We start from the raw sequence: 14,332 nt of genomic DNA, 5'->3' as shown, positions 1-14,332 counted from the left end.
TGATGTGTTCTGTCCACGTAAGCAAATGGGTATTTTCAATGAGTGTTTTCTTCAAAACTTCAAAAGAGTATTTTCAATGGTAGGGAGACCTGAAATGAGTTGCATCCTTTTCAGTCCTGCAGAAGCTATGTATTCACTGGAGCAGGAGAGGAACAAGAGAGCAGCAGTGAGTTCCTAACAGTGATTACAGAAATATGTATTTCAAAGTTATAAAATGAAAATAAGTCACAGTTTAATTTTTCTTTAGAGACTGAAATGAAGCATAAATGTTGCATTTATTTTTCAGATCTCTCTAGGCATTAATTCAATTAATGACTTAAATAATCTTGGATCAATTGCACTTCCTTCATCGTTGCTGACCAGTTTACCTCCTGAAGAGTTGGACTTGGCTTCTAGAATTATATTCAACTTCTTTAAGAAGACCACTGTGTTCCAGGTATCTTCTTGATCCTCTGTTCCTACAGTTTTAAACTCAAGCCTAGAGCAAAATAAAATATGAATGGACTTTTTTTCCCACAAAACACATTTCAAAACCGCTTGGTTTAAAAAGTAATTTTGTCCAGTGCTCACTCTGCATAATAAGTGAGTTTCTGGGTGCTGTACTCTACTATTGTTTCCTTTAAGATTTCAAAATCTGGTTATTTTTTGTTGTTCCAGGATCTGTCCTTGAAGAATGCATCTTTAATCAGCAATGTTATATCATCAAGTGTTTCTAACCTCACAATTAGCAACTTAAAGGCAAATGTTACTGTCACTTTACAGAATATCAAACCTAATCAGGTATGATTGATTTACATTTGGGCAGACTTAAAGTACAATTTTGTTGCCTCCATTGGAGTTGTTATAGAAGAAATACTGTACTAAGAATACACATTGATTGGTTCTGCTTTATTAGTGTGGACGTTTAATCTCCGTCTGGACTTTCAATATCACTAATCTTTTCTTTTTTATCACTGGTATAAATTTTTGTTCCCAAATGGTTTCAGGTAATTTTGCTTTATCACTTATCCATCCAGTTTTTATCTTTCCTACCTACTCTTCTGTTTTATTCTTCAAAGGATAAACACTCTCAGATGAAAGTCTGACAGTGGGAGTTGCTACAGAGTTGCTGCAATCATGACATTTGTAGGTGCTGTGTGGCCAAAAAGCAATATAAGTCTTTTTTCTTACGGGGAATGTGGTTCCTTGAAGTGGAACACAGGTGTGTGTAATCTGAAAGTATTAGGGCTCATATACAGCGTTTCTTTCCTAAACATGCATCAAGGATTAAAATCTTCTATCACATATCTTAAAAGAGTTTAACATACTAAAATACTATAAACTGAAAAATGTAGGGATTACACTAAGGTACCTGAAGCTTTTTTTCTAGATCTGGCTTAGTGTAGTCTTTACTGTAGAAGTATTAGTATTCATAGCAGTATGCTGTATTACTGCTACTATTTTTAGGATTTTCATATGTGTGTGGGAAATCTATATGTAAACCTTTGTCGTAGTAGTATTAAGTGATCAAATGTTTGCAAATGAAAAAGTTTTTCCTTTTCTGTGTAGTAATTTTCTTGAAAATTACAAAATCAGGAAGGATGGGAAATCCCAAGAATTTGTATAGTGTGGGAAGGCAATGAAACATCACTCACAGAGTTCTACCAGGAACAGAATCTTAGCATAAGTGTGAGAGCTAGCTCCTGTATAGTAACTTCAAATTTCTTCAGCATATTTTCACATGCCTTTTTGAATATTAATCCATTCTATGAACCTAAATTCATTTTATGTTCATGTAAAACAGCTGTATACAGTATTTATTCTTGCCTGCATTTTGTAGATAATTCATAAATTTCTTTATCATAAACTCCTAGTTTAGTAAAACATTATTTTTTTTTACCTCCCAAACAGGATAATTCAACAGTTAGATGTGTTTTTTGGGACTTTAATAAAAATGGTAAGTAATTGAGATCACCCAAGATATCATGCTGTTTTAGCGATGTTAACTCATGTTAATATAAATAAAGGCTTTTATAATAAAGCTGTTTTCTTTAACAGGTGGACATGGAGGCTGGTCATATGAAGGTTGCATAGTTAAAGAAAGCAGAGTAAATGAAACAGTCTGTTCATGCAACCACCTCACAAGCTTTGCAGTTTTGATGGTAATTATTTAAAAAATTATGCAGTCATACCCTGATTCAAGAAAATATTTAAGTATATGTTATCTTTAGCAAATGAGGATTCAGTAAGCACTGACCACCTATGAAATACTAATCAAGTTTTATTCACTTCAGTGCTAGTACGTACAGCCATAAAATTAGTCACGTGCTTAAGCTGCTTGTTGAATGGGAGCCCATAAGTTCCATTGAAGTAAAAAATTCCAGAAGTTCTTATTAAACTGCAGCTTTTAGATTTAGGCATTTGTTTATATTACAGAAGACAAAAATGAGGACAAATCAAGTTTAAAACAGGTTTTTAATCAAATGAGATTTCACAATTAGAATCACAGAATCATAGAATATCTCAAGTTCAAAGGGACCCATAAGGATCATCAAGTCCGACTCCCTGCTCCTCGCAGGACTAGACTGGCTTTTCTGTTTTTCAGTTAACTTTTTATAAGATTCATGATGGAAATAACCGTTTCCTCTTTTTTTTTTTTTTCCAATTGCAGAGGGAAGGGTGCATTTGGGGTTTTTTTGATCTTTTTCCATTTAAGAAACATACTCTCTGAAATTAACTTCTGTTTCCATTTTAGAACTTGTATGGAAATACTCCTTTGAATCCCACACAAGAATTGGTGCTGACTTTTATATCTTATATAGGCTGTGGCCTCTCTGCAATTTTTCTTTCTGTTACTCTTGTGACCTACATAGCCTTTGAGTAAGTACCTGTTCAACTAAGATCCCATTATTCTTCAATTATGATTGCTTTTAGTCTTCACTGCAAAGTCCTTTCCAATAGTTATGGATTCTGTCACCATTAATAATGCACAAATTTGTCCAGTTTACCAGGAAGGTGTTGATTCAGTCTTCAGGAATGTTAATCTTGTGGACAAGTGAATTAGTCATGAGGCTTTATGCAGTAAGAAGTGAAGAAGTAGCACTCTTAAATATTTTATAATGGATTATCATAATAGAAGTGTGAAGGAATGTGTTTAATATGCAACATATATAGAGCAGTGCAGAATGATAGCATTTTTAAACACATTTGTATTCTTTGTTGTTTGTTGGAACATTTTCTTACATTTGAGCCTTAACTACTGAATCCTCCATACTATGTTTTGGAAATCCTCCTTGAAGTTATTCAGCACACATTTGTTCTCTCATTGTCCTGTCATCAAGGACTTACTTGTCACCATCAAGGCTTTAGAAGCCCAGGCAAAAGCCTAATCTAGTTTAGTGATAAGGAACAGTCACATTTTGGTTTTTTGGAAGTAATGAAGAAGAAGTCGAACGTACAATGTAAAAAAAATAATCATGGTGCTAAACTCTAAGAATCCAAGTTATTGTTTGTATTTATGTAAGCTTATTATAACAAACTTTATTCATAGAGACTTAATTTGGAAATCTTTTGTAAATTACTGTGTCCAGGTATAAATGTAATATATGAAGCATTATATATGAATGAAAATATATATTTTTTTTTTGGCATTTGAGCACTAAGGACTACAAGAGAGAAAGTAAACTAGGGATCCATGGACAATTGATATCATCTCACTAATTTGCCTTTTAGGAAAATCCGGAGAGACTACCCCTCCAAAATCCTTATTCAGCTGTGTGCTGCATTACTTCTGCTCAACTTAGTTTTTCTCCTTGACTCATGGATTGCACTGTATGATACACGAGGCCTATGCATTGCAGTTGCAGTATTTCTTCACTATTTCCTCTTGGTTTCCTTCACCTGGATGGGCCTAGAAGCTTTCCACATGTATCTGGCCCTTGTGAAAGTCTTTAATACCTACGTACGGAAATACATTCTTAAATTTTGCATTGTTGGTTGGGGTATGTATTTTTCATTGTGTTTTTTTTTTTCCTTTTGGATGCTAAATAGATAAATTCTTTTATCAAGTATTTCAGTGAATGTGACACAGTTCAGAAATTAAAATGAAGCAGTCATTAAATGTTATGACCTTGCAGTGACCAAGTATTCATGGACCAAGTAAACCTGATCCTATATAGTCCACATTTCTGAGTTAGGGAACTCCCCTCTAACTGCAGAACTGGGGCTGATGCAATACAAATTGATAATGAATTTCCCTTGTGCAAGTACAATAGAACGAATTTTTCCATTTACCAGATGGATGGCATCAGTTCTATTTTGAAAATAAATGCCAATATGTATATATATTCCATTTCTGGGGTAGCACAGTTGCTAACAAAAAGCAGCAAAACAGATCTAACTGGATAAAGGATGAAGAGATTCTTGACCTGATTATCTTCTCTGGCCACTCGAGTGAACATGAGTGAAGGCACTAAAATGAATAGAATTGTTTTCTTAAAACATGTAAGAAAAAAAATCAGGTATCCTTTATTTGATCTTTTAAATCAGTTTGATTATGGTATTTGTTGCCTTATTCGGAAAGGTTTGGAGGTAACTGTGGAGAAGACTCTTGTTTCTTTGCAAGCTATGCTCCTGAGCAGTTTGAATGCTCCAGTTTTTAGATTATTTCAGGCAGCTAGTAGTCAACGGAATTCAACAGACAAATTCAGAAACAAGTTGTAGATTTCACAGAAAAATAACAATTTCAAGTCATCATAATACTGTCTTTGTTATGATTTTCACTTATGTGTTTGCTCATACTCTTTTAGGGTTACCAGCAGTAGTTGTGTCCATTGTGTTGGCGGTATCACCAGATAATTATGGACTTATAACCACTGGAAGGGTTTCAATAAACAGACCTGATGAATTGTGAGTTAAAGGGAGATGCTTTTTTGGGGGTGGGTGGATAGAGGTCCTATGAAATTAGTTTTCTTTCAAGTAAAGGTGGGGAAGGGAAGGGAGCAATGGGAGAGCTTTGAAACGGTATAGCTCTACAGTATGTCATGTGTTTTGTGGTTATTGTCTATATGAAAGATCTTACCCTTTTGCCTCTTTACTAAAAAGTATTTTTTTGGACAAAATAGTTTGCATGTGCAACAAACCACACCTTTATCTCATGTTTATTTTACTTTATTTCTGTTTCTGATAATGGTTGACAAGACTGTTCTTGTATTCTAGCTGCTGGATTAAAAATAGAGTTGTCTTCTATATTACTGCTGTGGGATACTTTTGCCTGATATTCCTGATAAATATCAGCATGTTCATTGTTGTGCTGATCCAGCTCTGTCGTATCAAAAAGAAAAAACAACTTGGTGCCCAAAGAAAAACCAGTATTCAAGACCTTAGGAGTGTTGCTGGCCTCACATTCCTGTTGGGAATTACTTGGGGATTTGCGTTCTTCACCGTAAACGAGGTATTTACTTACCTCTTTACCATTTTCAACACTTTGCAAGGTAAGTTTATTCTTCGTGTGACAGCCCATTGCGTACAATGTAATGAACAAAACATTTGGAAATGGCATTTTCTTGATTCAGCAATAAAGATGTAATCTTGATATGTGCTTTAACATGTTAATTAAGTTTATGGTAAAGGGGGTACCATTTATTGTTATTTTAGATATGAGTTATTTCCTTTGTATGAATGCACAAAATTTTGTAGTGTTGCTGGTTCTGTTACAGTTGGTGGTAACAGGTTAGCAGCTAATAAAAGATGGGTCAGTGTCACACTGTGTGCTAACAGCTGCATAGCCTGACAGTGTTGTATCATACCCTCTGTTTGACATCGCTTTGAATTCTTTTCCCAAAGTGTTAAGTAAATTTCAGGATCCACATAATTTTTCACTTCTTACTTGATAAAAGGAAACTTTACTATGCACTTTGTGGATTGGGTTATATTTGTTGTTCTTGCATTTGTGTGTATGATTCCTCTCATCCATGTAAGGGAAAAGTGAACACTTCAGTGTTCAGAGTTGTAAATTTTTTCCCCGAAGAAAGGTGTCATTACTTTTGATTAAAAATTTTAAAGAAATTAAAGAAAACCAAAACATTCTTCAATAAGAAGTAACAAAAGTCAATTTTGCAACATTCTCTAATGTAATTGTTTTGCAGGGTTCTTCATTTTTATCTTCTATTGTGTAACAAAGGAGAATGTCCGTAAACAGTGGAGAAGATATCTCTGTTGTGGGAAATTCAGGCTGGCTGAAAACTCTGGTAAATATGAATTTTTATTTTTATTTTTTTACTTCTCAATACTTACACTCAGTGTTAAGTTCCTAGTATTTTGTAATACTTATTTAAAAAAAATCAATAAGTCATGTTGTTGCAGTTGCAGGTCTAATTATCTAAGGTATAATAAACCTCCAACATTATACTCTTTAAAGGTGGTAGCTGATGCAGTTCTTACATGCTTACATGCTGTTGCATTAACCTGTTAAGTGCAGTTGATCTCTTCCACTGCAGTATAAAGGCACATCTTTGCAGAAGACTTTTGATCAGTTAGAAGCTGTAAAATTTGTTCCAGCTTCAGAGTCAACTGTAGTTTTACCAGTGACTTCCACAAAAACAAGGTGAAGCACAGTTTAAATAAAAAAAAAAAAACAACAACAAATGGTTTTATGTTCTTTTGTTAGTCAGTGGTTGACTTCTCATAAAGCTATATACTTTTTGTACACTTTAACTTAGAGGTTCAACCGTACTTCAGTTATCTTTCTGTTCTGGTCTGCAGTCATAAAACTATGACAGTTGGCTGCTCATATCTAAAAAGGGCCAAGAAAAAAAGGAACTAGATTTAAATAATTTTAAACATCAAGAATCTTTACATTCTTAGAAAAACACCATTCTATCTAGAATACTGTGAGGAGAGTATGTAGTGCCTTGTTTTTATTTTAATTCAGTTGCATTATTAACTGTGTTTTTGTATTTTGTTTGTATGAGTTGTGCTATTTTCTGTAACGTGTCTGTTCTAGACTGGAGTAGAACTGCTACGAATGGTTTAAAGAAGCAGACCGTAAATCAAGGAGTATCCAGTTCTTCCAATTCCTTACAATCAAACAGTAACTCCACTAATTCTACAACACTGCTGATGAATAACGATTACGCAGTGCACATGAATGGAAATGGTATGTATAATGCAAAATAGTATTTCTCAAGCTATTTTTTTTTCTTGTCTTAAAACAGAAGTGCTATGGTCTTTCATGCTTATGTAAAATTAAGTGCTGACAAAATATTATTCCTAAGTATAGGGTCAGAATATTTCAAGATGTCCTTACAAATGTTTTAGGGGACTATAGACAAAGTTTTAAAATAGCCATTTCTCCTACTCAGTGGGAACTCTTCATTTATATATCAAATAGTAGGTAATATTCATTATTAGAGCAATTACTTACCAGAAGCTGCTGGTAACATTTTTCTTGTCACCTGAACGTACGACATTAAACTTCAAGCATATTTTAAACCAGCTCATATTTAAATCTTATTAAAACAAACATTGCCTGAAGAAGAAAGGCATATAGGATAATAATATAGCTTGAAGGTATGAAAGGAGTCATGTAGGAAGTAATATGAGGAAGAACATTAATAGAATGCTCACATGGAAGCTGCTTATGAGAGGAGAAGTAAGAGAAATGGAGACTGTAACTTATAAAATCACCTCAGTGAGCAGAGTGCAGCTGAGAGGGTTGCCTCACTGTTGGCTACAGAGTAAGTATTGAAACTGAATTTCTCTATAGCTCTTTGTTTCACCTGTGGGGTTTTTAAGGATGTTTTTGTCTAACAGGAATCTATCTTTATTGCAGGAAACAATTCTTCAGAAGTAAAATTCTCTGTCCTTCCTGTTCTAACACAGTACTTGTCCTCTGAACTGTTACCTTCTGCTCTGTTCCTGAGAAGTTGAAATGCAGGTGTATGTAGCACTCCAGTCAATTTCACTTGCAAATTGGTGTGGCTTATTTGTCTGTGTAGAAAACTAGATATGAATCTCCACTGAACGTACTTCTTGAAAAAAAAATCTTTTTGCAATGGGCATAATCTATGTTTTCACACTTTTGCTGGACACACATCCTGCTGATGATTCGAGCTCTCAGTAAAGACAGTCAATTTTTCAAAGAGAAAAATAACTTATAAATCTGTAATCTACGAAAGCCTAAACTGAGCAAAATTTACAGGACATTACTGCTGTGTGCCTAAGGTATTTTTCCCAATTGATCAAGAGTTGAGGCTAAGAAGTCATGCCATCAGCTAGATGGTTTAGGATGAAGTTGTAGAACATGCTCACAGAGGCTGTGTTGTCCTTGTTTCCTGGCATGTGCTGTCAGAAGACAGCAGATAATCAGTGGCGTTATCTCAGCAGATAGTCTCTCAGATGGACAGAGTAAAAGCTATGGAATTTGTATGTGCTGCCCCCTTGATAGGTTACTGTCCATTTGGATGTACTAGCTGCGTATTGTAAAGAAACCACAACACTTCAGGAAATGGCATGTGGACATGCCCTGTACAGCTTTCCAAATTGAGCTTCTAAAATTAGTTCCTTTTTTTTTTTTTTGTAATTCCTTTAGAAAACCTCTCTGTTTGGCTATCACACAATGCAATAATTAACATACTTCGTATCTAACAGAACAGTTGAGAAACAGAATCCAGTAACTCTCACTGTCATCAAATACAAAGCAAGGCAATATTTTTAGGTAGAAGTAATACCTTTCAAAGAGAGAGAAATTTTCAGGCACAACAAAAACCTGCATGTCTTGTGGGGTTTTTTTCCCAGCTATGTTAGTTAGTCTGATGAAAGTTGCCACCTCTCCATTCAATATTTGACATGCTTAGACATAGCTACAAAAGCATTTTGGCTACTTTTCTCGACAGAAAGAAAGATAACAGAAATGTCTTATTGAACTTGTTTGTTGTAGCGACTGAGTGAATGGTCCTGTTGTGGCTTTCCAGAACAAGTTTTTGTTGATTTGGGTAGTATTTTAAAATGGGATGCCAAATTGGTGATCTAAACCATTGAGTGATGCCAGTTCTGTGTGACGTGCTCCAGTTCTGTCCTAGTTTATTCACATAATTAGATCTTTCCAGTGTGACAGTCTGTATGTCCTGTGTCAACAGCTTCTCAGACAAAGCAGCTGAAAGAACTTTAATACAACTTTCTTCTTATACACTCATGAACACAGATGTCTCATATGATCCACCTCATCTCCTCTTGTACTTTATTGTATGTTTTGAATGCTGTGAACCCTGTACCACATCCTCCATTCATATCAAAAGGGTTGTATGATACTTTGCCTGCATAGTTTCTTTGACTAAATAATTCTTCTGGGTCTTTAGGACTTCCACAAGAAGAGGCTAAACTTATGCTTGGATAGAGATAGTCCTCCCAGCAGAGCTCTTTGAGGCAATTCCTTACACTTAATCTTGCAAACATGGGGCAGTTCTATCTCAGAAGAGCTGGGCAAATGCCTCCAAAAGGTAGTTGACTGGTGTTAGATAGGAACACAGGAGCTTCTAATTTGCTGTACCTCATTTCCCTGGTCTCACAGCCAGAACTTCAAAATAACAGCACCAAAAAGAAAACACTCTAGAAATTAAGATCTATGTCATAAATGTACTGAGCTGTAAACACTTAATGTCTTTGGCTTCCCTCCTTCCACTGAAATGCTATTCCAGATGCAAGACTGAATGACTTGCCATGGTTAAGTTTGGGGTGTCTATACAGCCTGTGGCTTTGCTTGCCTACTGGACTGTGTAACTTCATCTTTTCATGGCATACTAATATTTCCTTGTTTTCGGTTTTTCTCTTACAGGTTTGCATGTTTGGGAAACTACCATTAGGTATCACATGGCTGAACCTGCAGATTTCCTCACTGAGAAACAGAAACCACCCTTCTGAATTTGTTCACAGAATAGGCTTATTTTCTTCTCAGATTTTGCCCTAATGTTAGGGCACAGCTATTTTGAACACTCCTTCTAAAACAAAACAGTTACAGTCAGGCAGGGGGTTAAACAACTATATATGCACAATTACAGTGTCAGCAAGCATGGTGATTTTCTGTCATTTCAGTCTTTATCTGATTTGAATTGATTAACAAAGCTCTTCTCATCTTACCTTGTTTACATTTGTGCCTGGTTTAGTGCTTGATGGCCTTTTAAATTAACAATTAAATATTAGACTTTAAATTCAAGAGGTTTTGCATAATCTGTTGGGCCAATGCTTCCATTTTGTGGGTTCAGTGGCAGCTCGGTAGTTTGGCATGGAATTTGTAATCTTTGACAGCCATCACCACAAACCCACTCCCTTAAACTCCTATCCTGAGGTGTTTAAGTTGTATGCATTACATTTTCAGACTGGTAGTAATCTTTATTGGCTAGAAATACATATTCACGTGTTACTTAAAAAACACCGTCTTTCATTCTGAAGAAAAGTTTGCCAATGAGACTTTGATGCAACTGATATACTGACATCTGCTTGAATCAGTAGGGTAACTGCTGAAAGGTACGCAGTCTGCCTAAAGTGAAGGATTAGTTTGGGTAGACCGATACTAAACCTGTGTGCTTGGGGGACCTGGTCCAAGCAGAAGAGCAGTCCAGCCCAGTCAGTCAAGCAGCAGAATCCTTTCTGCGGGAGGGATTAAGTGCATGGGAGAGATGTCACCAAATACTTCTCCCTCTGGCGACCCCAACAACAAGAAATAGTTGAAGAGCATCCTGTAATGTGGCCTTTCCCCTTCTGGAAGGGTTCAGAAGCTTGAGGTAGTGAGAGTGTGAAAGGGGAGGACAGAGCCAAAGCAGGATTCTGCTCCAGGATAGGTGAGGTATTTGGTGGACTGAATCCAGGCATACTACAGAGGATCAGATTTTGATCCCTGTAAGAGAGTCATCTTTCACTGCCTAGAGGTTTCTCACCAATGTGTTTCCTCCTCCCAAAAGCATAAACTGCAAGCAGTTCCTATATTCACTGTTGTGTCGTTTCAGTAGATTTGATGAAATCTACTGAATCATGGTGTTTGTATATGAAGTGTTGTAAATATTAACACAAATAGCAAACTTGGATGTTTTATGGTTTTTATTAATGCAGATTATGGTATAAATGATAAATGACAGCTCTGCATCTGTGTTTGTGAACTCATTTCTCAGTGTTTAACAAAACGATCCCCTCCCAAAAGAAGTACTAGTTCTGGTTTTGGTTTCCCCATTGTGGTATTTCTTATAATTTACTTCTACTGATATGATACATACGATATCAGGATTCTGGCAGATGTTTTAAACTTGACTGCTTTGGGGGAAAAAAAGTAAATTTCCAACCAGAAGCACTTGCACAAATACTTACAATAAAAAAAAAATCCTAATTCTCATAAAAATTATCTAGAATGTGGTGCCTAGAGGTAGGAGATTCTATCCAGTGAATCGAGCATTTGTGGAGCGTTTCATTAATAGGCTTCAATCAGCAGTGGAATTACACGTTCATTGCAGATTCACCTCAATGCGTAAGATTCTCAGTCTGAATATGGCTTAGACCTATGACTGGACCTAGGTCATATTCTGATTGTCCTCCAGAAATAAATGCTGCAAGTTGAGTGCCTTTCAAAGGAAAAAAATACCCTTGTTTTCTCAAACACTTTGTTTCAGATGCATGGCAAACCTGAGAAACCTTTTAAACTTAACTTGTTAAAGCAAAACTAGAATGAGAAGTATTTTGCGTCTTATCTAGTGATATTTATTCCATGTCAAAGTCTACATTCTGAGAATTGTGACCTTCTCTGCTTAAAATACGGAATCCTATCATGCGTAAATATATTAACATCTCTCAGATCTCTTACTGATTTCATGCAGGAGAAGACATGTATACAGAATATGTACAGAAAAATACGCATATTGAAATTTTTGCAGGGATAAACAGAGAGTGCGTGAACTCCCTACAGAGACTGAAAAAGCCTGGGAGACTTGATTCTGAACCTTTCTGATAGGGGATGCACTTTTTTTGTTTCAACAGGCCATCTTTCCAGTGAGAAGAATGGTGTTTCTTTCAGTGTACAGAATGGTGATGTGTGTCTCCATGACTTTTCAGGCAAACAACTTGTATTTCAAGAAAAGGATGATACAGGCAGCCAAAAAAGCCGTATCTCACTCAGAAGGACTTCAAAGAGGGGAAGCCTAACTTTTATTGAGAAAATGTGATTTCCTTTTAAACAGCACATTGTTTTACAGTGTGAAGTAGAGATTTACTTTAACAGTTTTACATAATGTGAGCGGACCAAGAACTGATTTTATTTAATATATGGTACTGGAACTTCAAGGCAGCCATGCAATGGATTGACAAGGACAATTATTAACCAAAAGAAAAACAACCCAAACAAACAAAGGGAAGCTACTATTCTGACAAGGTATCTTGGATGTCAAATTACAGCTGGCACATTTCCCTTTTGATTCTTCATTAGAAGTTCTTTGAGTTTTTTTACATTTAAAGGAAAGTTTTGTTTAGGTTTTTTTCATTACAACTAAGTTTATCTGGATGTAACACATAGTAATATTGTATAAATGTAGGAAGTTACAACTTGTGAGTACAAACAATGTTATCTTTAAAAATGTTAGCTACGCTGTCTTCAACTTTTTGTACGTTGTAGTAGCAAACTATAGTGATGTAAATAAGCATAAAAATATAAACTTTTAAGCATCTTAATGATACTTTTATATTTATTTCTTGTAATATAAATTTAAATATTCCTATGTGTAGAAAAATAATTGTTATTTTGCTTTAACTTTTATTGTAAGCTTGCATTTGTCTTTAATTGAAATAATTAACTTCAACATAGAATGATACAGAAGTTAATTTGTTCAGTAAGTGAAATCACTTATGGTGGTTTATATATATTCACCAGATACAGAACTGTAAATAGAAACACTATCCATCTTCAACCTTTAGCGACAGAGCTCAGTACACCACAGAAGGATAGAAACTGGGTATCATCAAAGTAGAGTGCCATGAATGAGGGACTGATAAATAATGCAGTCAGTAGGTTATTAAATACAACTAAGTTATGTTAGTGGCTTGAGTAAGTCAATGGAAGCTTTTGGCATTGATTTCAGCAGGGTCAATATTTTATCTTGCATGGTGGTTCCGGAGATTAAACACACTGCCATTTCTCATTTGCAGTGATAAAGAAAAATAGACAAGTGTTATTTTTTTAAAGAAAAACCACAGAGAATAAATGCTAGGTGCTGTATTTAGTAGCTGAGAAATTGTCTGTTTCGTTGTGTGGCTGCTTTTTAAGGGGCAGCTCTTGAGCTATTCTAATGATTTTTTCTGCTTGTACTTTGGCCGTTGGTTGGCAAGCCAAATCCTGAGGCCCTAGCTCAGTAATTTCTGAAGCAAAATTTCATGCACTTTGTGATATTTGTCTGAAAAAGCTGGATTTTGGCTCTTCCTGCACAACAGCTGAAAGAAAATAGCACCCATACTACATTGTGAAGATTCTTCATGAACAGAAATTAGCATGAGCCCTGGTTGTGCCTCTTCCTCCTCACAGAGGTGTGCAGGTGTGGCCCTTGCCTTTGTTTCCTTGTGTTCTTGGGCAAAGGTTGGATGCTTCTGGTGCAAGAGCTAGAACAAACTGGCGCCATGCTGCAGCGTGCCAGACCCTGTAAAGGGGATTTTTTTGAAGCAGATGCTCGCTGGAGGGAAGCAAGGGTTTTGCTTTCCCAGAGCACTCAATAGGGAGCCTGGAAACACTCTTCTCAACAAAAAGCATCTGTTTAATGCCTCCTATCTGGGGCTGTCTTGTAGTTCAGCAACTGAACCTCTTCGGTACTCAAACCCTCTTGTGGTTCTATATGCAACGCATGGGTCCTTTTGGTCACCTATGTCCAAGACAACTCTGAATGTGCTTTTGAAGTGAGAACTTAAAGAACTTAAAGTATTTGTTGTGTTTATCCACAAGGTTTTAACTGCATGTTAATAAAAGACAGTACTGGAATGCTAGTAGCTGGAATGCATTTCTGTGAATGCTTTAACTATTTGTTTAATTGCCTTTGCACTGTGTCCTGTAAATTTATTTAATGTTCTTGTATTTATATTTTCAACTGTAAAAAAAAGTAATAAATTTACAGCAAGTACAACACACAAAATACATAAATTTTGTCTGTTAGATAAATGTGTTGTTATACTGGGCTGTGTTACAATTCTTCAGATTGCAAAAGCTGCCCTATGTAACCTCTTGGGGGAAATGCTGACCTAGCCCTTACATTTGTTGTCTTCCACATATTTTACCGTTCATGGTTCTAGCAGATCTGTTTTTAGCAAAGAAAACCCTGACATGAGTCTGTCCAGG

At 35.9% G+C, this 14,332-nt stretch overlaps 1 protein-coding gene across 4 annotated transcripts in view; it reads left to right on the top strand.

The window, feature by feature from the left end:
• Window positions 1–14,115, top strand: part of ADGRG2 (adhesion G protein-coupled receptor G2) — a 60,232-nt gene extending 46,117 nt beyond the window's left edge. The window contains exons 18-29 of one of the 4 annotated variants that reach the window (XR_008463478.1): window positions 287–436; window positions 658–780; window positions 1,891–1,936; window positions 2,038–2,141; window positions 2,735–2,859; window positions 3,712–3,980; window positions 4,788–4,887; window positions 5,197–5,471; window positions 6,126–6,227; window positions 6,983–7,135; window positions 9,812–10,392; window positions 10,509–12,136. Coding sequence is in view for 3 of the 4 variants with exons in the window: in XM_054183454.1 (XP_054039429.1) it covers window positions 287–436; window positions 658–780; window positions 1,891–1,936; window positions 2,038–2,141; window positions 2,735–2,859; window positions 3,712–3,980; window positions 4,788–4,887; window positions 5,197–5,471; window positions 6,126–6,227; window positions 6,983–7,135; window positions 11,998–12,182 (1,632 nt within the window). In the remaining variant the exon portion in view is untranslated. Of the gene's footprint in view, window positions 1–286; window positions 437–657; window positions 781–1,890; window positions 1,937–2,037; window positions 2,142–2,734; window positions 2,860–3,711; window positions 3,981–4,787; window positions 4,888–5,196; window positions 5,472–6,125; window positions 6,228–6,982; window positions 7,136–7,810; window positions 9,784–9,811 lie in introns of those variants that run through there. The other 3 variants (XM_054183454.1, XM_054183468.1, XM_054183462.1) reach the window with 3 other exon arrangements.
• Window positions 14,116–14,332: the final 217 nt, after the last annotated feature.

The sequence above is a fragment of the Rissa tridactyla genome, chromosome 1 (genome assembly GCF_028500815.1).
Source record: "Rissa tridactyla isolate bRisTri1 chromosome 1, bRisTri1.patW.cur.20221130, whole genome shotgun sequence".
Classification (NCBI taxonomy): Eukaryota; Metazoa; Chordata; class Aves; order Charadriiformes; family Laridae; genus Rissa; species Rissa tridactyla.
This window is presented reverse-complemented; position numbering and strand designations above follow the sequence as displayed.